A 26,775-nucleotide genomic window follows, 5' to 3' on the forward strand; every position below is an offset into this window, starting at 1 on the left:
CCTGAGATAGCAGGGCTTTGCCGTATAATTACCATGTTAACCCAGATGATTCTCTCTGATCTCTGCAAACATCAGGGCGCAGGCCCCGCCAGGCCGGCTTCGGCACGGATCTGTCACAGTGCACTGTGGGACACTGGATGTATGTTAGCTTGCTAGCAATAGGCCTTGTGGTGTGATCTGCATAAACCCCTTGTGTGTTTTAGTGCACGCGGTTAGTACAGGCGCTTACATTTTCAAATCCCACAAATGTAAATTGTAAAAAAAATATGCAAATACTCATAAGAAAGGCAGGTATGGACTGTTTTAGTGTTCTTGTTTTAAATTTTATTTTGCGCCTTGCATACTGTAAGAAATACTGTTCTGATCTCGCTGCAAATATCAAAATTGAGAAGGTGTTTTTTCTTCTTCCTGGAAACCGTATTCTTTCAAATCTCCTGTTTCTCCAGATTTTTTAATTCTGTTATTCTACACCTAAACCTCTTTTTAATCTAAACCACACAAAATGGGGATATATGAGATCTGAGACCCTTTCCTTCATTGAGTGTTATCCCCCTGAATGTGAGTGGAGATTCTGTCTTTGGTTGCTTGCTTCCTAAGCCTTATTGATCTGTGGGCGTTTTTTCTCCCCCATTCTCCAAAGTCACTAAGCTTGCATCAATTCATCTTAATCTGTTTGCTCCTTAAACCCGGAACAAGGCATGTCTTGTTCCTGGTTGTAGGAGTCTCTCGGCTGGTTTCCCTCACATCCTTCCTAGTTGGGCTTCTCCTGGGTGGCAACAAGAGGCTTTTCATATTGAATCAAGTGTTATTGAGTTCCCCCGCACACCTCTTATATTCCCCCCTCTTCTGCGTTCTCTCCATCTCTTTTTTTGCTCTCCTCCATCCACTTTTAACAAAGCATTCCTTTAATGACTGAAGGATTACGGGCCAACCTTTTGCAGCCAGTCTGTGGACTAGCCTGTAATCTGACCTCATTACATCCCCTGTGACAAGCTCCTGGGTCACCCCAGAGTGACTACACCTTATCCTTCTGTGAAGCCAAGCTGCAACACAAGCCCCCCTACCCCAAGATGACACTCAGTCAACCAAGTCAGGCATTCAAGGCAGCCTCTCCTCACGGCCATACCTGTCCACCAAAGCATAGGATCCCTTGATCCTGTTCCCTTCCCTGAACTTGTCCTCGGTTACACTACAGCCAAGATGAATGGTCGTTTGTGGGGCAGATGAAAACACAATTGTGCGGGTCCAGGCATGGCGGTGTTACTGATAAATGTGGATGGAACATGTTTTTTTTCACAGGCTCCTAATTTTCTGACAGAGTGAGGTTAGAGTAGCAGGCCTGCATGTCTGTGTCTGCATGTGTGGCTTGGCTGTACCAAGCCACACATGCAGACACCACACTGAACTCTGTCTCTTTTTCTGTCTACCCTTTTGATACCGTTAGTGGCGTATGCTAACCGCTTTTTATTCAATTTGATTCACTAGATATTGACGATTATTACGGACAAAACTTCTCTAGTAAATTTCTTAATTTAATACATTAAAGCCAATCAAATTTGTAGTCGGCTAGTATGACCGCATTTAAATTAAACCAATCAAGTGTATTGGATATCAATAAGAAGCTGATATGTGGTTGTGTTTATATTAAACTATAGTTGGGGCAGGCATGTCTAAACCTATATAATCTTTTCCGCCCTCTATGACTTGAATGCTCAAACAAACCTTCTCTTTATTTCCTCCCCCTTCTCTTTTTTCTGCCTCAGTCCATCCCCATCTCCATCCGTCCTCTTCCTCTGCATGTGTCCCTTCATCCCACCAGTGTTTGAAGGGCAGGTGTTGACAGCGAGCTGGCATGTTGTCAGGCCTACTATGCAGGATTGTGCGGTTGCACTGTGCTTGAGAGGACAAGGGAGGCCAAGGCCGGTCCATTACATCACCCCCATCAAGACTGATTGGGCTCAGGACAGGGATCCGTGCATGCTCATGAGCTGTTGGCCTGGCCCGGCCCATATGCCTTTAATACAGGAACAGATGTGGAGCACAGACCCTGAGCTCTCACTCCCCTTGTTCCCTTCCGCTGCCCTGCGCACCGACTCATGCTAGCCATGTTGTCCTGGGCCATGCTTAGTTGGCTGCTAGTTCGGGTTTAATGGGAACTAACTGGCACACTAAGATGGTTGGGTGGACATGATTTTTATTTCAGATGGCCTCCCTGCAGATTCGTCTTTGTTTTGCCCCGCTCAGAAAAGGGGAGGGAAGCAAAAGTCAAAGAGGTGAGGACAGAAAAATGAATTGCTGGCAGATGATACCAACCTCATTCATCATGAAGCCTTGTGGGACATGGGTTCTTTTACAAATACCAAATGGACCATAACAGGTTTAGAGAAATGTGTCAGTCGATATCTCATCACTTATCAACTGTTTGTCATGTATTTTTACAGACAGTCATAATAACTAATGCCAAAATGAGCCACATCGTCATAAAGGATGCTGCCTGTTCAAAGACAACAATGATAGAGATGCGATACCATTTCCCAGAGAATTATCGATGGTCCCAGTAATGCTACACTATGGGCACATTTGTGGAGGAGTGTGGTGAGGAGCAGGTGGGAGAGACTCTGCTGTGTCCCTGTACTAATTTGTTGGACCTGAACCAATGGCGATTAGGGAGATAGACTGTTCCATATCACAGTCAAGTGACCTCATGAGTTGTTCTGTGTGGTCAAGGTAGGATCAGGCCTGGTCAGTCTATCATCTCTTTCTAGCCTTTCAGGTCGACTCAGCGAAAGCAAGGATACATGGGTATCAATGGAGGAATTTGCACATGGATACAAGGAAGGACAGAGGAAATTACGTAAAGGGTAAGCAGAGATACATATAGTGGGGTTGCTGGGTCTTTGTAAACACATACAAATAAGAGACAAGGTGAAAGAAGAAGAGGACCAACAGCGATATTATGGGAGAGGAGGAATGAACAGGAAGCAGCAGGGGTTGACTCATATCTCCTCGATAGCATCCCTCTCCTGTCAGCTGTGCCAGAGCAGCTCAGATACAGCCAATCATGTCCTGAGGTCTCTGGCAGCTCTTTCTTGGAGAGGGATTACCGACCCCTCCTATTGGGCGGGACAAGGCCTCCTGGTCTGAATTCATCAGCGACATGGCCTACGAGATGTAGGAAGCAGGTTAATAGACACTCATCAGACATCTGCCGCTGGGTTACCGTCCAATAATCTTCTCCCCGGAATTGCTGCCAACAATTGGTGACCACATTTTTCCCCCTAAACCTTTCTACATCCCTCCCTCCTCCCACTTTCTTCTTCCCATCCTCTCTGTTCATCCCAGCTTCTCTCAAACAGTGTTACACACGGACAGAGGAAACTCTGAAGACAGGTCTGTCATTGGGGTGAACATGCACATGCGTGCACACATTTTCAACCTGTACCCCCTCACAATCCTAACCATCTCCCATCTTCCGATGGAGGCAGACTTTTTCAATTTGGAGGGTCCACTTCTGATGGAGTCTGGTGACAGATTTGGGAGCTCAGCAGTGGCTCAGTGTGGCTGTGTGATGAAAAGTCCGCTGTCATACATGAGCCAACTGTAATCGTTGCTTCTAAAGAACATGGCCTACATCCTTCTGGCTCCCAACCACTTCCTGCTCGCGGCGCCAATGAGGAATGACTCTCTGGCAGTGTCTTTCTGTCCTTTTCATTCTGTGTTATCGTGACGCTCCTATGGTCTCTCACTCTGTCTCTGTTACTTTAACAGCTTGATTTTGCAAGCGGCACTGATGCAGCAACAGTTAGTATACATTGTTTGCTCTTCAGGAAATATGCATGTTTTTTTATATGCTTGTTGCTGCATTGAATTTTCAGGATTCAAGGTCAGTATTTAAATCCCGGGCATATAATGGCACTTCTAATGATTGCAACCACATAACTCAGTTAAAATCATGTGGCTCCTCTCTTATTGACTGTTTTCTCAATCGGGTTGAGAGGGCAAGTAGAGAGTGAAGCTCCCTCTCTCCCCCGGTTATTTATGACTTTTCTTCCCCAAAGTTATTTTTCTTTCTGTGATTGCAGAGAGGTGTGTTAAATCCGACGTGTTGGGCGATTACTCAGCTGGCCGTCAAGTGCACATGGTCAATTTGCCATGATGAGAGCGACTGGATAGCCCGGGAATCTCTCTGTGGAAACTCTGAGGGGGAACTCCACACACACACACACACACACACACACGCAAACATACACACACGCACACGTTCAAGGAGGACGCCAATGTGGTAGTCATTTCGGCCGCCAAAATCAAATGGAGGTTCAATCGTTTCCACATTTCTTAAGATAACATTATGAGAGGGAGCGAGATCGGAGGGCCAGGGCAATCAAACATGTTCTGTTTGGTGAGGTTTCTATGGAAGGAGAAATAATGGGGTCAGAGGATGAAAGGTGAGACATGTGTAAGAGCAGTTTCGTGGGTTCAGCTGTAGGACAGTGCCACTTGTTTTTGACTTCTCCTCACACGCACAGTTCACTGCTGTCAAAGGCAGCCTGTTACAGATGCCCTGTGGCCACTCCTCGCAGCAATTAGTGCAATTGGACCTAATAACTTTGGGAATTACTAGAAAAACAGCCGAGGAGGGTTCGGTGAAGAAACCTGTCGTGCACAGAGCACATGTTGGAGCAGTTGGGTTCATATCCTTTAAAAAAAAACATCTCTCTGACTGAATGATGCAAATGTAAATACATGCATATCAAGGGTTGGATGTCTGGTGCAGCTGTAGCACTGTGCACGCATGAGTCGTTAATTTGCACCTTAAGTTTACTGAAGTGTCCTGATGCGTGAGAGGGGAGTGGTCACCAGCAGAAGAGTTATTCATAACTGCCGATTCCTTTGTGTGAGGGATCTGTGTCGGTCAGGGGCGACTTGAATGTGGGCTGGTACCCGTCGTGGGGTCTCAGAGGGACTTTAGGACTTGTAGAATGGGCGAAGGGGCGTTTCCCCCCGTTCACACATGAGCTCTGCCCAGCCATGCTGAACCCCCCGGCCTTCATCTCTCCTCCAGGCTATCATCTCGTCTTTCCGAGCAACGGAGTAATGAAGTGGGGACCATTACGGTCACTATGGCTAATACTGGGCTAATGGAGTTCAGATAGAGGACCAGCCCACTTCTACCCATTGATATAAGCAAGAGCAGTTAAGACACAATTAAGAACTAGGAAGGCTGAACCTTGGGAGCTGCCCTTTTGAAATTTAAATACGCTCTTCATTTTAGCGGGTGACACGTCACTTAATCAGACTTTTTATATTCTGAGGAAATTATACGCAGACACATTAGACTCAAAATGGTCCGTAATGCGAGTTACAATAATCTGGAAGAGAAAAAAATGTATTTACAACAATTAGCGTTTCATTCCAAAGTTTCCTTTGTACACAAATTTCTGTGACAGTATTTTGTATTTATTTATAGATTGTTAAATGTGATTGATTGATTTACAATGATTGTGGCTGTGTGTGTTTAGAATACTTTGAATGGTCTCCAACGTCACACAAATCTACAATTGCATGCTGCATTTAATTGCTGGTTAAAAAACTGGCACAGCATGGTATCTTAATAGTCAGAAAAAGGCTTATTGCCACAGCTCATTGATCAGAACACATACATTCACCAACTGTAGACTCTGCTGTATGCTATGAATGGGAACTTATGGTAAAATTATGCCATTGCTGAGGGGTCAAACCCTTAACCTGAACCTGAAGAAGCGAACACAGGCTGAACCTAACATCTGTAAAAGTCTGATTTGCCTTCATCGGTTTAATTTTTACAGTTGTTTAAATGTATGTATTTTCGTCCTTTCCTGAAATAAAAAACTAGACGTTTTAAAGGCGATTTGAAGTTGCCTTTGTTATCCATCTTGTTTTTTCATCCAGAGTATATGTAGTGTCCTGGATGCCTGTAGTTAGACCTAAGTTAATATATATTTGATTAGTCATTTGGCCATAACATTGAGCCATGTGTTGATCTTTGACCTACAATCGCCGCCAGCAGCCCTAACCACCATGGGAATGGTCGGTAAGAGTTCAGATTAAAACCAGCATGGCTGAGTGTCAGCCCCACAGCGTTCAGCTCCGTTTCCCCAGAGACACACACACACACACACACCTGCTGACTCGATACTCTCCCTCCCACAGGTGCAGTCTGTTGCTTTCATCGTCTCAGGTGCAATCAAACTCATCTCTCCTACGTCCCTCACCAGCACACAAGTTAAAGCACTACTATAGACTGGACCCATATAACTGCTAATGTCATAGCTGCTATGATTGAATACAAACACAAAGAAAATAGAATTGGGCACCTTCATATATATATATATACAATCTGTTTTGTGTGAGAAAATGCTTTGATTAGTTCAACAAAACCATTTTTCGATTTTTGTTCCAGAATAGGTCATAGATACAGGTACACAGATTACATGTCTTGTTATTGGAACAGTTGAGTACCAACATTTTGCTAAGATTAATTTGGACATTTGTAAATCTTATTTTGATTTTCAATTGTATTTGTTTTAATACATTGTAATGTTAGGGGTCTGTCTTTGGTTGTTTTTAGAAAAACGCCGGTATATACAATTTATCATTTTATTTTTATTGCTATTATTTTGATTATTTTTGACCATTTTGCATCTAATTTTTCTCGGTAGAACATGAACCTTGTTTCAGCTCGTGTTCCTACTAAGTGCGACTGTGTTCAGAGTTTATAAAAGTTCAGAGCTGATGTTTGCCTGGACTCTCCCCGGCTCAGATGAATGCAAACACTTGCTATCGAACAAGTTTGCTGTAATCTTGGTCACAGTCTGCCTGAGCCTTTAATGAGGGAATTTTAGTCACCATGGATCTCCTTCTGATCCTCGGTTAGAAGTGAGACTCCTGCAGTCAGCAGTCAGCACTTCTCCACACAGTAGCTTGCTGCTGCAGAACCCCACAAGCCAAGAGATTTTCAGTTCCAGTGCCGCCATATTCAAGGCTTCTGTTACATTCCTCGTCCGGACTGGCCTCTGGCTCGGCCACAATGATTTGCTACACTCCGAACTCCCGATGCCAACCGTCCTCCTCTGACTTCTGACATCAGCCATCTTTAAACACTTTTCATTGCGCTTGCATTCTCTCCACTTTCTCTCCTTCCTGTCTCTGTCATATCTCTCACATTCTCAGTTTCTCTCTCTCTCTCTCTCTCTCTCTCTCTCTTTCCCCCCTTTGTGTTCCTCCTCAGCGATCTGGCTTACAGCTGAAGCTGATTCAGGCATGGAAGGGATCGGATGAGTTCAGCTGGAAAAACTGCATTCTTTTTGCGTATTGCTTTGAACCCTGCCATTATCCAGTTGCCTGTTTTACAGTAATACCCTTAAACAGAAAGACTGTTGATGGAGAAACCTCTGAGTCATCCAACAGCACTTCATTTCAAAAGTACCCCCATAGAGTTAAGAAACATCATGGGTTCTTCTAAAAAAAAATATAAAAAAAAAAAAAAAACCTAAAATAATTCTTCCTACTTTCTACGACCCTCGCCTGCTGTGTACAACTGGACACAGCACTTACTTTCTGACAGTTCGGGTTCACTGAGATCGTTTCTATGTAAAATAACAACATTTGAATTTGGTCACACACGCCAACAACAGTTCTATTATCCTAACATGTGTCGTACATGATGAGGGCACTTCATATCTCATTGTGATGTGTGTTGGAAAGGGCCTAGTATACAGAGTGTATCCCTTTGGGGGTCCCCAAGAGGTTCCAGGGGGCGATCCAGAATGGGCGATGGGCGTTTCTCCTCGTTCACACTTGATCTCTGCCCAGCCATGCTGAACCCCACGGCCCTTCCTCGCCTCCCAGGGCCATCATCTCCACTTCCCTCCGTGCAGCAGAGTAATGGAGTGGGGAATATTAGGGTCACAGTGTCTAATACAGGGCTAATGGGGATCAAATAGACGCCCAGCCCATATACCTTTTAAGCATGCAAGTAAATTTAAGACTTTTAAGGGACAATAGGCAGGGAGTGTTCAAGCCCCATGGGTTTTTCTCTGCTGTCTGAGCTGCTCATGAAATATCAGAATACGTCGATGCTTGTTTCTCATGCCAACTGAAATGATTTAGATTTGGATTTAATATTTATTTCAACATTTATCATTATATCACTGTGGTATTCCTTCATTTCAAATGTAAGTAATAGCTTCACAGTCTCTCCATCTTTGCTTAGCATCTATTACTGGGTTATTATTTTAATGCTATTATTTGAATGAGCAATGTGCATGTTTGAGTGTCATCATTGCGTGTACATATTATTCTCCATTGTCGACCCCTCCCCCACCCCCCTCCTCAACCTGTTCCTGCCTGTCTGTTTCTCTTCCTGGTCAGTAACTATACGAGGAAGGCCATTATTCCAGATAGAGGTGTTAGCTGTGCCGGGGCCGACCTGTATTGATCGCCTGTGAGAGGACGCTGAGCGGGGGAGAAGGACTATTTGCTTTAAAGTTCAATGGCTCTCCACTGCTGTTAGTGTTGCAGCCACGGGAGCAATCGATATCTGGACAGGGACCCGTGTCATGAGACAGGCTCCCCATTTAGAAACATCATAATACTTTGCTGATGCTGTTACCCCACGGCCAGAGCTTGTGTTTGGATCCCCACATACACACACACTCTCTACCCCCTCCCTTGTGTGTTGGTTGTCATTTTCCCCCCTTTGCACCTTACAAGCTGCTTTCTTATTTCACACTGTATGCTGGGTTTTAGCATGGCGGGCTGGAATCAGTGTGAATTGTAATTATAGATGATACACATGGCTGGAAGGGAGAGATAGAGAGAAAACACAGAGTAGAATAAAAGGCAAACAGTCATTTGCGGCAAAGGTAGGTGTCAGAAGGTAACTGATTATGTAAAGAACACAGCGAAGGTGTTCAGTGGTGTGTGCGTGTGTGTGTGCGTGTGTGTGTGTGTGTGCTTGTGTGTAGTGCGCGCACACACTCTATTTTTGCCCGTGAAATAAAATATATAATAAAACGCGCTCATTGCATTTCTTGGCTGTGGTTCAAGTGCTGAGGGGAAAGAAAGAAAAAGGGCACGATTGTTTCTAGTTCAAGGTGTGTAATGCACAGAGGCATTCATACATAATGGGGTATTGTCAGGGGGTTAGTATGAGGATATTAATGCCCTGGTTTGTCCATGCTATTTGGTGCAGTGTCGCTCCCTGAAGGGAACAGCCAGAGCCGGCTGCTCCAACTACTCGACCCCCTCCACACCCTCTTCCCCCAAGGCCCCGACTAGAGGTCACTCTGTTTAGCACAAGAGGCGAAGCCCATTTTCGTCATGATGTACCCAATACTCTCCTCTCCTCCTTTCCTCTCCTGCGCCGGGACACGGCCTTCTTCCCCTCTCCTCCTCCCCTCCTCTCCTCCTCCTCCTCCTCCGCCCCCCTCCCCTTCATTGGTAAACATTAATGCCCCGCCTTGCCTCATTGTGTCCCGAGCATTCACCCTCTTTTTAAACCCTCTCAGTATCTCTGCTCATCCCTCTGTGTAATCCCTCTCTGCCCGTATGCATATGCATAGCCACTCTATGGCTGTGCATACATTTGCGTCAACCCCCCCTTCCACCCGTCTTCTTCTACCAACACCCCCCTACCTCTGCCAACACTCCTCCCCATCGCCTCTCAATGAACCTGTTTACGTTTGAACATTTTCGCTGGCATTTGAACTCGTCCCATCGATTTCCTCATGGCGAGAGGCTGGGAGGCAGTTCCTTAAAGGGGCTGAAATCGACCATCTAAATATTTGACTAAGGGGTCACCGAGATTGCGCCTGGCCCGAGCGAGAAAACTCAGACGGAGAGAGACGAGTGCGTGAGGGAAAGGGGGAAGTGGCCGGTCGTCTTCGACAGGAAGGGGCTGGGTTGAAGAGCCAGTGCTGCAGAGGAGAGAGGAGCAGAGAGAAGCTGCAGTGGTGAACATAGCTTGCATTACACTGGGGCTCCACAAGAGGGTGCTGCTGGACAGTGCATACTGGCTCTTTAAGAGGCAGAAGGGGGGGGGGGGAAATCCCAAACACCACATATATTAAGATATATATATTCAGATTTCAACAACCTTCACTCTTGCTCCCTCATAAAAAGTTATGTACTTAAACTTAAGTTGCAGTCCTGAAAGCTAAATTGATTGTCCTTGCACTTCTCTAAGTACAGCTATTATGCATGTGTGACAGTAATTACATGCTAAGCCGTCAGTGACATCAAGCAGAATTGACTTCACTCTTCCCGTGCATTGTCAATCCATCGTTTTTCCCGAGCAAAAATGGGTTTCAGAGATAAATCTGAATGGGACGGGGTCTTGACCGACACTAGGAAGAAATGCAAAATAATGAATCTAATTGAATGTCTATTAAAATTATAATTTCTGCCTGATTGGGAAAGTGAGTGGCAGTGTCCAGAGTATTACCTGCCAAAGTGTTCCTCACTTCACCAAAGACAACTCTCTCCCTCCCTCCTTTCTCTCCCTCCCTCTGTCCCTCTCTTTTTGGGACTTTGTCATCTCTCGCTCCTTCTGTCTCCATCTGCACATCAACGTTTCAGACCGCTCATCATTTACACAGAGTCCCTTCCCAAATTGCAGCATTAGGATATACAGATGACAACATTTGCACTACAATCCCCTCCCATTATGCCCACCATGACAATAGCCCCAGGGCACACGGAGGGGCTCTTGTACCATCTCCTCTGGATCCTTTATGCTTAAATGAATAATGCATACAAATATTCACTGTAAAACAAGTGTGTGTCCTCAGTTATTAGCTTAGCACACATTACGTATTTTACTGCACATATTTTCCATCACCGGCATATGTTCCTTGTCAAGACAATGGTTCCTAGATTTTAGAACTCGGGGGGGGGGGGGGGATTTACATCAGAAACATTAGAGCAATGCTTGTCTTCACAATAGCTAGGCTCTACATAATCCACTTGTTATTGGGAGTTGTTTAAATAATGGTAATTACTGATCTCTTTACATTGCATTCCCCCCCATTAACAAGCTGTGTGTCTCCCCCTCTCTTCCTCATTGTCTGTTTTCTTGCACTACAGTCGTACGCTGCCTCGGTGTCTGTATTCGCAGTGTCTGTTGTCATGGTGTTCAGAGCCCATGCCAGATGTCATAGTTAACTTTGAGGGAGAGAGAGCGAATCATGCTAGAGGCTATTTTGTTGTCAGTGATTTAGATGAAACACAGAGATGTTAAAATGTTAGACTTGCCCCACAAAGCTTCCTCCCCGGTTTTTTCATGCCCTCCTTTTTTGTATTTTTCGAGTGAGATAGAACATTTACCTTCAGGGTACAGCCTTTTGCTCTGTTACACACTCGCAAAGCATTATTTGCAATCAGCATGAACAAGTAGTTATCAGAGAGGAAGTGAAAGTGGCCATGATGATGAAAAAAGAAGATTTTATGTTCTTTTAATTTCATCCACAAAGGGAAAAAACACAAGCTGCAGTCAGGAGTACAAATTAATTTCTGCATATGAAATTACATTGTGTCCATTTGATTTTACCTGACATGTCACCACATTTTTTATTATTTTATTCTGGAAAGTTAAATTCAAACAATGTACACTTTTTGAAAAAGAGACAAGCACAACTGTACAACACATTATTGTGTTGTTTAGGCAAGAGTTTGCACTGATGTTTTTTTCTTCACTGATTATTCTCTATTACAGTAAATCCTTAAATGCTAAATAAATTTAAATAAGGTTCAAATCTGCATGTGAATGAAATATTACATGACACTACATAGTTAGAATTGGTTGCCTCTTAATGAGGACGAAACATGAAAAAGTTAAATTAATTAAAAGATAAATGCATGCATATACGATACAAAATATGGATTTTGGTTTACATGCATTTATTCATTACATCCATAAATTACATATTTGCATATTTTTATATATATATATATATATATATATATATATATATATATATATATATATATATATATATACTGAAAATAAACTGAACCTGGACTCCTAAAATTAACTTTTTTACTACTTCAAGGTGCTCAATTGAATTGGTCTTGATCACACCATGTTCTAACCACAAAGTATGTCATATAAACTTAAACATGTTCTAAAATCAATAACTGCATAATATGATATATATAGCAGCACTACATCTTAGCATTTACAGTTTTCATTTATTCATAATTAAGACAATGGATATTTGAAATTGAAAGAAAACAGGAAATTATTTTAGTAAAGTTGTCAGTAAATCAAATTAATTAATTATGTTTATTATTCTCTGAGTATGTAGATTGTGTAGATACTGTACAGAGTGGAGCTACTGTGAATGAATTAGACTGTAACATTTTACATTTAGGTAATAATTCATCAACTAACTTTTATTGGTTTAATTTATGGGAAAGCAATTTTCACTAGCAGCACTGTGGTAAACATCGTTAATCAAAATACATTATTATAATGAAGCTGTTTTAAAATGTTTATTAAAGGAAATAAAAAAGGGGTTACCCTTGCTTTGTGCATCTTTCCATTGTCGTAATAATTAATAGCTAAACTGAGCGTTTTCCTTGCCAATGCAGATGAGGAGAGAGTGCCAGTGCAAGATGAATAGTTGCACTATAAATTTAACAATAGGTAGGCTTAACCTTAAGTGATGAACAGTACATAATATTACAGGAGTAGTCCCATGCAAATGCTGCACCCCATCGCCTCACACAATGCCGGAGACGACATCCAATTAAAACCATCGATGTAAATGGTCAAACTATTCGGCTGATGCTCATTGGACAGTGGGTGGCCTCCGGATTTTTGCATTTAATGTTCGCTAGTGCTGCAACAAAGGGATTTTATGTCACTTGTGTGTATGAGTGTCTAACTCCAGTGTGTAACTTCTCCAGGTTGAAATTATGATTCTGAACAGAGATGAGTCATCACTGTGTCCTTGGCGTGCTGGGCGGCAGCAACACTGTTCACACATTATATTGAAAATTAACCAAAATTATTTGAATGTCAAGATATTTAATGGCACAGAAATCTGATCCGGTGCAGATTCGCCTTTGTCCGCTGCTTTGTCAACCTCATGAAACGTGCCTCGCGACTTTCTACCGAGACTTGGGTCACAAAGTGAAGTATTAACGCGCACAAGGTTCAATTTGTGTCGTTTGGCGACAACCTTATCTCTCTCTCTGTCTTCCCCTCCTGTGGCAGGGATGAGGAATCACGCACCACTCGAGTGCCATTTGTTAATGAAGGCCAAAGTGTTGGATGATAAATATAGTTGAAGAGAAATGGCACATGTAAATGATCTCATTTAGGAACATTACATTTGAATTTATTGGAGTGCTTGGAGGGGACAGAGGGGCCACGGCTCTGTGGGAGAGGGGAAGGGGGCATATGACTGACTTATAATAGACAGTTGGGAAGGGCAGCTTGGGGACCAAAGACATAGAAAGCAAGAGCTGTGTGCTCACATGTGGCCTTGTGTACGAGCTGGTATACAGCTGAGGACTTAAATGTACGTTCATAGTGTTAGTTAGAGGCTGAGGAGATAAACCCTCTCCATTAACCTCTTTTAATGGCTCACCACTCTATATGCTCCATTGCCAAGGATTGAAATGTTAACTTTGTGTTTAAGCTTATTTTTACATCACTGTAATATGGCATAACAATCTAAAAAAACACAGAACAAGGTATTGAACTATTTCACCAATACTATGTGTAATAATGATGTCTTCTTTTTAAAGTTAAAAATTTCATGCACTAAATTTCCTGAAAACCCTTCAATGTTCATAAATGTCCTGAAAAGTGTTTGAGTGTAAAACCTGCGAGACATGAGACGTGCATAAAGGAACAACAGAGCCATGTTAAACATGGCATTGATTTGTGGAGGGACATGTTTGGGGAACAGTTTTCTCTTCTTTCCTCTGTATAATCCTCGCATCAGAGGACAAGAGCTTTGCAGGAGTGAGTTCCCTGCTCGCATGCTTTCATTTATGTTCAGTTTTGTTACAGTAGCTACACCCATATCGTGCAGCCCACTGTTCAAAAGAGTCCTACAGTATCTAGAAACATTGGCAGAGTGAGACGCGGGGAAGAAAAGAGCCGCGATACCTCCGACTGGTTGACACAATTTGGATTGCAGAAGACGAACAATATATTCAATCCATTTCTTGGCCCCGATGCATTTAGTAAATACAGTGCCTGGTTGGTAAGAGGGATGTTGACAGAAAATCAAAAGCAATGTAGCAGCAGCGTCCTATAATGGAGACTTAGCTCTACTTTACACTTCTCTTACAAAGATCTACGATTTGAAAACAATCAATCCCTTCATGAGAGCTTGTTATTTTCTACTATAATAAGAGCAACAGCTTTTCATCATTCCTGCACGGCACTGATTGTGTTTACAGTGGATATATAAGCATTCGCGGCATGAGTACGAATACAGCGAGATTTTAGTTTGTGAGAATCCCACTCTTTCATTTTTTTCCCTTTTTTCACTTGTCGGTGGAACTTGTTTTGCTGTCATCAGACGTTATCCTTGGTTGAAAAGCTCCTAATGGCACATCGACTGCTCGCCATGAGGGTGGCAGAGGATGCCACAGATTAGCGTGGTACCAAATGTCTCCACCCTGTCTTTAATTTAAGTCTTACCAGTAAACCTTTCCTTATATTGACACACGAGGACAGTTCTGTAAAACATCCACTGCTTCACGGGTCCTGTTGCTTTTGCCTCCGTTCCTCCCTGAAAGTTTATGTTTCCAGTTCTCACTTCCTGGAGCCGTCTGCTCGGTTTCAGCAACATATTTTCATGTGATACTCTATCTGTTACCTTCAATTACACAGGAACATCTGGAGTCTCTGTTGAAGCAGGTGTTGATAAAGCAAATAAGCTTTCTTAGTAAATGGTTAATGTTTTGACTCGGTGCAGACCAGCGGACCGGAGGGAATGTTTCTTGTTGAGACCCAATATCACGTTTAAGAGGACGCTGTTTGTCTCTTTCTTCAAGACTGGGCCTAAGGCACAGCCTCTATTAGCCCCTGTTACATTTCTTCTCACAAATGACCGTTTAACCGTCTTTTCCGCACCCTGACGCCTCGCCTGTTATTACCGTCATTGTCTCTTTTTCTGCTGTATACATGTGTGAGGCTGGGCCCTTTAATATGCGGAGAGCTTTTCCTAGGCTCTCCTACGGGCACAGCGGTCTGTGTTTACTCCTCACTCAGAATGCCTCCTTTCCACAAGTTTGACATGCCTTTTTGTTGCCATGGTAAGCCCTCCCTTAAAATATATATTTCTGCTTTTGGCCTGGATGGGTTTTTATCTCTGTGGTTTAGAGCCTGTTGCCCCCAGGGCCAGATTTAAATGTGTGTGGGTCTTCAAGGATTTCTGCGCTGAAAAGCCGTTTGGATTGCAGCCTCACCGCCATACAAGTGCGACCGAATTGTGTCATTTCAGGTTTTTGAGCCATCGTTGGAACCAAAGGAAAGTCCAAAAGAGAAGCAAAAAACACGAGACAAAAGCTGATGAAAATGGACCAGATTGGATTATGTCAGACTTGGCATGTGCCTCGTTATGAGGGAAGTCTTCGTTCTGTCTTATCACACTCTGCCTTACAGCTAAATGAATAAAAAAACAAGGAAGGCAAAGCACGGCTCTGCTCCTTGGAAAACAACAGCCAGATCGTAACTGTAAATACTGGCTTAAAGAGGTGTGGGCTCTGCATGATTTACTGAGTGGAGGGGAAAAAACGTACACATTGAGTGTACTCACTTTGGGGACATGGACTGTTTTTAAAATCAGTTGTAGATTGGCCGATCCTTTTCAACACTTGAGAGGAAATTTGCCTTGAAAACAGTTAAACAGATTCCTTATTTGCACATCATTTCACACACTTGGATTTCCACCTGAGCATCTACCCATGGGTCCTTATGTCTGGAGTGCCACTACAGTGGGTTCAGGTGGGCTTAACTATTCAGGGTGGGCTGTTTGTATTAAAACAAATTTGAAATCTGAACAGGTTGTTGTTTTCATGATTTGTTTCCTCTTTTTTTTTGTCAGACCAGAACGTAAGGTATAACCTTAACCCCCCCCCCCCCCCCCCCCCCTCCCCCCGAGGATGAGGTTCTTTGGGTTATGGAACAGATTATACAACATTCTTGGTGCAATTTTGAAGCTTCTATCCCCCTAATTTCTAGATCACTTATAATTAGTGCAACGCAACCATCATATCTCTGAGAGCCAGGAGGCTGCCTGTTTGCAACGTTCAACAGGTAATCAAGACTGATTAAGAACTGAACATCACCTAATTAGGTGCATTAGATCTCAGAAGCGAACAATAAGCACCATAACTGCAAACAAGCACGGCCTCATAGAAAAGAAGGACTTTAAATCTTCCAAAAGGAGGTATTTAATTCTTCAATAGAAAGAAAGACACTTGGGATTGTGAGCATGACTTTTGAAATTCAAAACCCACATGAGATGCCATGAAGACTGCTCTAGTGAGCATGAAAACTTTCTTGTGGGAAAACGGCAAAGGTGTAGCTGAACCTTTAAGTTAGACATGTAACTATGTTTTTAAAGCCACGATAAAACATTAAGCACATTTTCCACAGGTCGAAAAACCCACCAACATCTGGCATTTATCTGCAAGGGGAATGGATACAATCGGCATTCACTCCCGGGTCAAATGACTTTGCAGTAGATACCGGTTTTTAACAGCAGGGATGGAAACATGACACCCGGATGAACAGGATTTCTACTTTATTTTGACAGTCCAGATGCTGATACTGCAACATTATGAGTCACATTGAACTTTTCGGCACATGTAGCAAAAAAACTTCTGTATTTATTATTTTTGCATGTTGGGAACAAGATGCTTCATATTGTGCTAGATGCAGCACGTGCGAGACAGTTGGGTGATAGAGATTCGAAGTTTCTCTTTTTCATTTTAGTTGATTTTACCTGTGTTTGAAAAACGTATTGTGTGCCGCATTATGCTTGAAACGTGTTCTCATATTCTCTCTCTGCCACCTCCTAACTGCTGTGTCACGGTGAAAGCCTTTAAGTGTGCTGTGACAAGTCCTTGTTTAGCACCTCAGTCTGTGTGTTCAGGGTGTGAACTGATACCTTGTGTCAGCCAGTGTCAGAGAGAAGGCTGCGGCCTACATAAACCGAGAGGCCGTGAGGATTAGCCCCGAGTGAGTGCCGGAGACACATTAGGGAGGAAGAAATGAAAATATGAGGTAAGAATGAAGAGGAGTGGAAGAGAGAAGTGGAGTTTCAATGGGATTGTGTCAAATTTCTCCAATTTAGCTCAGGAGGCAGCTATTTTCTCGGAATTAGATGTTTGGATCAATGAAGCTCTCCATTCGTTTATTAGTGCTCCGTGACGTCAACTGAAGCTGCTTCCATCACCAGGCAGAAAAACTTAAAGCTTAATGTTCACAGGGCTCAACCTTATCAGCACCTGTCAGTTAAAGTTGCATGGAAAGTGTGGGTGCGTGTATGTATGTAAGTGTGTGTGTGTAACCACTTTGATTGGGCCCTTTGAACTCAGCCAGGAAAAGAAATCCGTTTCCTTAATCCCGGCTCCGATGTGATCATCGTAGCCAGAGGACACAGATCTCTGCATCCATCGTTCACCAGTTCATCCAACTGCAGCACCGTTACTAATGTAATCACCCGTGTGATCTGAACTTCGGAACACCGAACCAAAATAAATAGATAAACATGTCAAAGATATGCCGCTGGAGGACAAAGAAAAAAGTTGTGAATGAGTCATGTGTGAAAGGTTCATCCGTGGCGGACCTATAGGACTCCTGCCAGCTGGTCTTGATAGCCTCTGGTGATATGAGCTGAACAATACATGATCTTCTTTTGATCATACAACAAGTAATGCACCTCTCATTAGCACGGGTCGTGCTCATGGCTTCAGGTAGTTTACACTTTTCATCGTGTTATTTTAAGAAACTAGCATACGAGGATGATGCTGTAAAGTTCAACAATGTGTGCATACTCGGGTGGGTGGGATTCGGGGGGGGGGGGGTGAACAGTGCAGCAATGGTGTGAATATTTTTAAAGGAGTGTGGGTGTGCGCTGTGGATCTCCAGGGTTTTATGGCATCCTCCGTTGAGTACCGTCCGAGTCAACATCTGGAACATTGCAGGTTGTGCAAAGATCCCACTTTAGTATTCCCCAAACTGGTAAACACTCCAGTTCAAGGGCCAAACACACCTCTGGTTCTGTCCCGGAGAAATCCATCGCCACAATTTATCAACTTTGATTGGTTAACACTCGGACTCTCAAAAACGAGCCCCCTTCGTAATTTAGAAGCCGCTCTAAATGCAGTCGGCCGGGCTTCATCTAAATGTTTAAAAGTCAAGTGAAGGAAGGAGGCGGTTAGACCTGAAGTTATGTCCTCCAAGGGAACTTTACAAAGATCCTCTCCCAGATTTATAGCCACTTACCTAGGAGCCGGAGTCGATATTCATAAACATGGCTTCAAACAAAGCCCTCCTCAACCATCCCTGCTTGTAAATAAATACATATATGCCTCTTTTACAGACAGCAGCAATCTAAAATATTACCACCAGCATAATTTTACCACAGGCATTAATATTTTATGGCACATTGTATTTTACCGCATTGAATCTTAAACTTTCATGGCCGGCCCCGAGGATTTTATACCTAAGGAGTCTGTATCATTATTAGCCAAGATGTATAGTCGGCACAGGAGAGGATTTCCTTGCATTTGTACACTTTGCCAGTTCATAGATAATGTTTTCAAGTATTTAATATGGGTCAAGAGTGTTTGCGTTTCTCAAGTTTTCTTGAAGGTTGAATTACTTTGTGTGTTTTTATTTTATATCCAGGTATATTCCTAACACTCAAACCCACATGAGTATTTTGTGCTAAATTTGCTACATTTAGCGCCTATTGTGAGGCAAAAAAGAAGAGTAACCATTTGTCTTTATAGCAAAGGACTGATGTGTGCATTTGATGTGTGCGCTTGCTGACTGTCCTTTGTCATTTGTTTTTCTCGAGGGGATCTGTTCATGAAACTTACCGCCCGTATACCGATTCATAAATTACCCATGTAATGGCGAGACCCCATTAAATCTAGTTTGAAGTGTTTAGCTTTCTCGTCTAAACAAGTAAAACCCAACCTGTACAGTATCTGCCTCATTATGATGGAAATAAACGCTAACATCTGCACGTGTGTATTTGCATCTGTGCTGGTGTTTATGCCCGAGCGGTGATTTAAGTGGTTTTAGTGTCAAAACAAGTCTAATGAGTTGGTGCAATAATTATCAGCCATTTTACTCTCACTTAAGCTAATTGAGGCTTTATATTAGAGTTAATACCGCTGCCTACGTACACTGTTATACAGTTATCAAAATGTTTGGCCAGAAATGGTCCTGCCAGTAATTTAGATTTTTATTTGTGCATGTCAGCATTTTAATATCCCTATCAACCATACTTATGGGCTTTGACAACCCTCCCAGATGGAGGTCATTGCCTGTTTTGTGTATTTTTTTTACTAATGCATACAACGACTGTATACAATCGTATCAAAGTCAAGGAGGACAAGTAGTTGCCTCACTGCTTTTCTTATTTGCTTTAATAACAATTGTCGGAGTCTTAACCTGGATTTTTTTTTTTTGGCATGAATTCAAATTTCCATAACCTCTACAGAACAAATGAGGTTAATAGCATCGCTATAATTCATTGTGTGCCGTGCAAAGGCTCAACATAAACTGCAGAAGAGCGGATATTTAACATGCTCTCGCCTTTTTCATGCTCTCTGCACTTTTCTTTTTTGAGATGTCTCTCATGTTTCTTCCTCTCTTCCTTTGCTCTCACTTTGCTCCGTGTATTTGAGGGCGCTTTGTGAGATTCCCATCTTATCCAGGTGAGTACGAGCTGATCCGCAGGCCCTTTGCTCTTGTGAAGAATCTCCCAGGCTATCGGGCTCTCCCGGGGCCCTGTTTCACACACCAAATTGATGTCTCCGACTGGAAATGACACTTTCAGCAGGATTTGCCATTCTAAACCACCTCAAACCCATGTGATCGCACCCATTCACTCTCAGAGGGATTGCCTTGAAACGTAGCGTAGCTTCAAAAGCCAATGAACATGGCATGCTTCAATAAAAAGCTGATGCATATCCTATCAGGGCAGAAAAAATAAAAGATATTCTAAAATGCCTGCAATGTAGAACCAAATTTTTTGCTCCAAAATAAAGACCAACAGTCCAATGGATATGTTGTTTTTCCAGGGGAGAATGAGATCGAGGGTAAAAATTAAAGAAATCAATTACCTTGTGGATTTTCAAATGGTTTCCCACCATTAGCTTTATCTCAACACCATGTTGTTCAGTGGGATAAAACACCTCATTAGTGAGACTCAACTCAACCTTTCATATCTGTATTCCTCACAGCAGCAGTTTAGGGTGAGCTCGATCGTTCAGGCCGGTCCTGACCCTAACACAGCGAAGGCCCTTTGCTAAATTCCTTGGTTTGTGGCCCCTACAGCCAATGCACTACCATACAAAGACACCACAGGTTGATGCACTTATCCCATGCATAGCACATTAGGCCTTTTGTGTGTGTGTGTGTGTGTGTGTGTGTGTGTGTGTGTGTGTGTGTGTGTGAGTGTGTTTGTGTGTGTGTGTGTGTGCGTGCATTCAGAAGCTTATCATGTCCATGAATACACACAGAGATGGAATGATTTATACATACCAATCAGATCTCGTCACCTTTTTTTAACACTCCATATAAAGGAGGAGCACGGTGACCATGTTGCTTCTCTAAAGGACTAGTTATGATATAATTTGACACTGGAGTGGAAAGAAAGGGGGAAAAGGTGTGACCAAGAATCCCTCCCTTGACTTATTTTCATCCCTGAGTCCTTTTTGGGCTGCACGTTTCTCCGAGGCGGCTCTACAGACTGGCATAATGGATAAGGGCAAGGGTGTGAAAGGAGCACCTTAAGGCTCCTCATTCAACTCTCCAAATCTCTGCTGCACACACTCTTGAGCTGTGAAGGCCCTCTTTCTTTGCCCTGCTAGCATGGGAGCCCTGTAATAGGCTCTAATTGATAGGGAGGTGTTGGGGTCTTTCTCTATGGGCTGAAGGGATGAGAGTAAGAGAAAGAGGGAGAGAGAGGATTAACACGTGGGCATGCGGGGTGGAGCGGGGGGAGTATAGGAGAGGCTTCGGCGCGGTCTAGACCCCATTGGTAATGAGTCATAATTTCCTAGTGGTTTTGTGGCGGTTGGCTCATTACTGGTCTGCAGAGGGGCAGGAACAAAGCTCCGGGTAGGTAGGAGGTGAGCTTAAATAGTTGGGGCTCAACACTTCTCAACAAAAGGAGGAAGAAAGCGTTGAATGGCACTTGGAACAGATGCAGTAAAAAGTGGCAGATGCAAATTGCGGGAGAGCAAGACTTCCTTCAAGCACTTTCCTCTTTTTTTTTATTTTGTCAGGCTGCAGCCTGAGAGTCTAATTAGTTAGTGAGGTGTTTCACTTCTGATAGGGCCGTGTCTCGTTATTGTCACAAAGAGGATTCGGAGAATCGGGGGGGGGGGGACGCATATGTTCCACAGTCCCCCAGTGGAGCCTGCTCACCGCAATAGTTTAATTGACTTGATTATTTATTTTACCCTATAGAAACTGAAAGCTGTGCGATATCCTAATGCTTTGAAATGGTGCTGTGTATAGTTTAAAATGTGATAAGAGTGAGTGATGATGACAATGCCCACAGGTAATTAATTATGTCTTTAATTATGTGTTTATACTCTTCTCCCTACAGGCAGAATGATTATGGACAAATTGGCAGCGGTCCTAATGAAAATGTGGTCATCCCTCGCTTTGTGGAGCGCGTGGGCCGCGTGTCGAAGGTCACCTGTGGGGCAAACCACAATCTTGCACTCACAGGTACAGTAATGCACTGTTCTGGCTTGCTATAGTACACTGCACTCGATACCAATGCTATTATTACATAATTCTGATTGAATTATTCACCTTATCAAAAAATACAAAATGTTTTAACTGTTATCAATAGTATGCCCTCTAACAGTTACCGTTTTTGTATACTACCATCTTTAGGAAGTGGATCCTATCATTTGACTATTTATATTTATTAGATTTTGCTTTAATTCAGAGTCAGATGTCCATATCAGTATAAAAGAAAAATAATAAAAACAAAATACAGAACATAAATATATAAAAACCATCAAATCATCAAACTAGATAAATGCACAGAAGACCTTGTTGCCAAAAGTAGATCAAAATTGTCTCTCATAGGGCTCCACAGTATTGGTTTGTATAATTTAAGCTGGAACACATATTTCCTCCTTCCAGCTTAAATAATCAGAATTATAGTTACTATTGCTTATCATATTTTGAAGTTCAAGTAATCAATTATCGTTAAAAATAAAGTTTATCACACGAATCACAGAGTTGTTTCCCAGAGCAGCCCAAAAGGTTTGACCTTCTATTTTATGCTCTCTTTTGACCCTCAGCTGTGCAGCCTTAGTCACCTTCAAAACAAAAACAGGGCACGTATATTTCACATTTATAGTTACTAATATTTAATACAAATTTCTCTCTAAAAGCACTTGTGTGATTTAGATACTTAAGAGTACAAATTCTCTCCCAGCCGGCAAAAGAGAGTCAAAGTGAAGGGAATTATATTTCTGGAACTGTTCTTTGAAAACGCACCTTTCATTAGCTTTCACTGTGCGTTTCAAAGTTCACCTGTTTCACTCAATTTTATGTGAGTGTCGAGCCCTCAAGCCCTCGATCGGCACATCACCTGAGAGAGAGAGAGACAAGGAAGGAGAGAGAGAGTTAGTGAGAATATGGCCCTGGCTCCTGATCCATAACAGTCATTGCCTGTTACATACATTTCAGAATTCATTCAGGCTATGAAGATAATCTAGGTAGTCGACAGTTCCCCCTGCAGCCCAATGGATTTATGATAGCACTGTCAAGAAAATGAGGCGAAATGACACAGTAGCTGACTTTAGCTGCAAATAATGTGATAGGCCGTACAGTGGTGCAGCAGCAGCTGCTGTCATTGCAGGTAATAGGCTATAAAGAAGCCTGATAGCAATACCTGTCATTTCTTAATGGCTGACTTCACTGAAGAGCTTTTGTGGCCTTTAACATGAAGATAATAGAAGATACAACAAATTTTACAGCTTTTGCGTTGCATCCATAATTTATCACCAGAGGCCCCCATGCAGCCGCTGCACAACAAGGACAACATGCTGCACAGAGATGCATGATGCATCTGCAGGGGGTCGGAGCCCCCCCCCCCCCACCCCCCTTCTACTTTCTAATTATCGCGGAACTGCACAGAGTCCAAAACATCTTCTTTCACTAGCTAATTTCATATGTTTCTTAAGTTACACGATAAGACCTTTCTTCTGGAAATCATCATCACAAATCTTAAGTGTTTATATTGATGCATTGAAATATTTTTTTGCAGAAATAATTTCTATTTATATGTCACTTAAATAAAAAACGTTATACATGTATTAACTGGTTCTGCTCTTAGTGCAGAACTGTACAGTTTCCGTCTATATATTTGCATGTGTGTATTAAGTTTCTATTTGTGCTGCTTCTCTTTGTACTGTTCAATAAGCTGCTGAATGCCATAAATTAAAGTATCCGTCTCTCCACCTATCTATTGATGACGTGCAGGTGACGGCAGGCTGTTCCAGTGGGGCTGTGGACCTGCATGTGGGAACATGAAGAAGAACATCCTGTCGCCAGAGGAGGTGACGCTACCAAGCTCGCCAGTGAGAGCCATTGCTGCAGGATGTCGGCATAGCATACTTCTCACAGGTGAGTCCCCGCTCATGTTTGAAACCTATTAGCTTGACACAGTGTAATGCAGCTGTTTCCTGCATTGACTTAATCAAGTACCTTCTGCCTGCTGTTTTATGCATTTTTTCCTGTTCTGCACATGCTCTCATGTACCTTACACGCTGACATGTCCGCGACCTGCACATAAAGTATGTGTAAATCCTTGGTGTGTGTCTTGGCCCTCACACAGACGTGCGAGTGTGAGCTTTTAGCTGTGGTGTCCATCTATCCACATCATTCATTAAGAGCTCTCCCAGGGCTAGTGCGGCTACATAAACACAGAGGTTGAGGCCACGGCTGCTCTTTCACCTCACTGTGGAGAACTTCAAAGTCACCTCTCCCTCCACCGCAGATGAATGCTCCCTTTCTGCCCGGCTGATATATTGGCCCCTGCTGCTGTCTTCTTACTGTAGTTTGCCTGCGACTGAGGCCCCGTCATGGAGCCAGAGCCACGCCATTTGTTAGCTTTAACTGTATCTCCAACACCTGGCTTCAATTCTGAAGGGAGGACATTAATCCTTTTAATACAACACTTTGTTGAGTCGTTTTTTCCTGTGTTGCTAATGTGTCTATTATTAACCCCATTAAAAGTGTAATACAATTTTAGTTGAGTGCTAAAAGTGGATCATTTGTTGCTCCATTCTGTTCGAATTAATTCTCAATTTATGATTTAAATGATTAAACTATAGGAGTCACCGCACTAAATGAGATTCTTAAATGACCAGGCATACATTTACACACATTAATACAAACATTTATGAGCACGTATTCACAGGGACATGTTGAAGTGTACACACACACTAGTGAGGCTACTGTGTGTTGCGTTTGCTCTTCTAAATCCTGTAATGTCCCCAGTTTGATCCCTAGCTCCATTCTGTCATAAGGGAACTGAAATATCCATCTCCAATCAGGCCTTAATGAATAGCCTGATGAGTGTCGAGCTGAAGTGAATTACCAGATAGATTTGAAGTGTGTGACAGTGTGTCTCTGTGTGTGTGTGTGTGTCTGGTTGAATTCGGGAGGGGGGTAGTTAGAGGGTCAGTAGAACAGGACACATGTAGAAATTAATTCTCTCTGAGTTCAAAAAAGAAATTGGCTAATTCTGTCACATGGAATCGTCTTATCTATTGGTATGAGTTCTCATTTATTGGGGTCAAACTGCGGCGGGATGCACGAGGGAAGGAAAAGAGAGGTGGGGGAGAGCAAGTCGGACTGATGGAGGGTAAGTTCTGCAAACTGGAAAGAAAGGGAGAGAAGGACGAGGAGCGAGAGAACAGGAGAAATTATGGAAAAAATAAAAAAAGAGCGCACGAGAGTCAGTGGTATGAGAGACAGCTTGCCTGGGCCGGAGCATATTGAGGGCAGCAGGTGGAAGAGTGGCACAGTTAATTAAAACGCCTGTCTTAATGTCTCAGCCCGTCACTCCAGGGAGAGTGAGGGAGAAGGGGAGAAGGAGGGAGAGAGGGCTTTGCCAGGCTGGAGCTCGGCTGCACCCAGCCAGCCATCAAGACAGCAAACCAAGCATCCAGCCAACCCACCAGGCCACATGTCTGACAAGCCCTGACACTTTGCCCTTCAACCCCCTTCATCCTCTGCAGCAGACACACAAACACACACACGCATGTGCAAACCCCACCCACAATTTCCTTTTTCTTATCCACACACCCATGTGCCTATCCAGACGGCCACCCTCTCTAATCTGATTCAGACCTTAAATAAAAAAAGAGACGCCCTCCTCTTAAAAACAGGGCAAAAGCCCACTTCTGATGTTACTGTTTTGCTCAGCAGCATCTGTATCATGCCTCGAGACTTCCAGCCTTGCAGCGTAATCTGTCTGCTTTTAATAATTCATGGAAAGCACAGGCTGTGCACTATGTACCGAATGCTGAGGGTAATGGGGTGTTGTGATATTTCTATCATGGCCTGTCTGCAGCGCTGAGCGAATCAGACCAGCAGAGATCTGATAAGCAGTCTGTTCAGCGTCGTACTGTAACATCACTGGCTGTCACCACGGCCGTAGGTGGACATCAACAAATCCATTCTGCTCCGTGAACCACAATTTAGCACATCGTGACATGCTGTCTATACAAAGTTATAAATTACATCAATTTTTTCACAATCCCAGCATAAATTATCCCCCAAAAAACCTCTGGTAATCCCGAAAATCCACTGTTGTGCTGTAAATACTCTGTTACTGTTTATGGTGTGAATCACAATCTGTTTTAGCCGACATGAATAGAAATGTATTTAAAGAGAGAAAGGAGGAGCGTGAGCCGGCATCCATCTGCGAAGTGGGTCCTGAGTTGCATGTCGGTGTTGTTTGACTAATGTTTTATCAGGCTTTGCTGTATCACGGCGGATTGCTTTGTCAATAACCAGCCCCGGTGCCTCGGTGAGCAAGAATCTGAGATTGTCAGGCTGAGTGACAGGTTGGAGATGGCAGATAATTCAAAGAAATTGGAAGTGTGAAATCTTTAAGGGCCACTTCTTAACACAGCAAATGCCAGGGTATCTTTCCATCAGCTGCTGCTCTCACAAGCCACCGCATTGTTAATGGTGGCCTGTCTGTCCATCAAGACCGCTTCAGGAGGGATTTAGACCTGTTTGGCGCCTTATCTCCCCGACCGCCTCCCACTAACCTGACCACAGCGCCGGCCGTGAGTGCTGCGTGCCTCTCCATGAGGCCGGCAATAGTCGTAAATTTGCCTCCAGACCAATATATATATATTTTTTTTACTTGTTCATTTGCTCATGTATAGATATTGATTTGTTTGATTATCCGTCCGACAGTGTATTGGTGTATATTCATCGCTACATAACCAGGAGGCAAAAGTAATGGCTCTGTTATC

General features: G+C 43.2%; 1 protein-coding gene across 5 annotated transcripts in view; it reads left to right on the plus strand.

Moving 5' to 3' along the window:
* The window catches only part of LOC133933229 (uncharacterized), a 296,679-nt gene that overhangs the window by 93,211 nt on the left and 176,693 nt on the right, over window positions 1-26,775 (plus strand). For all 5 annotated transcript variants that reach the window (XM_062380198.1, XM_062380213.1, XM_062380189.1 and 2 more), the window contains 2 exons: window positions 21,864-21,988; window positions 23,762-23,905. In XM_062380198.1, coding sequence (XP_062236182.1) covers window positions 21,864-21,988; window positions 23,762-23,905 — 269 coding nt within the window. The remainder of the gene's footprint in view (window positions 1-21,863; window positions 21,989-23,761; window positions 23,906-26,775) is intronic.

Source organism: Platichthys flesus, chromosome 3, assembly GCF_949316205.1.
Source record: "Platichthys flesus chromosome 3, fPlaFle2.1, whole genome shotgun sequence".
Taxonomy (NCBI): Eukaryota; Metazoa; Chordata; class Actinopteri; order Pleuronectiformes; family Pleuronectidae; genus Platichthys; species Platichthys flesus.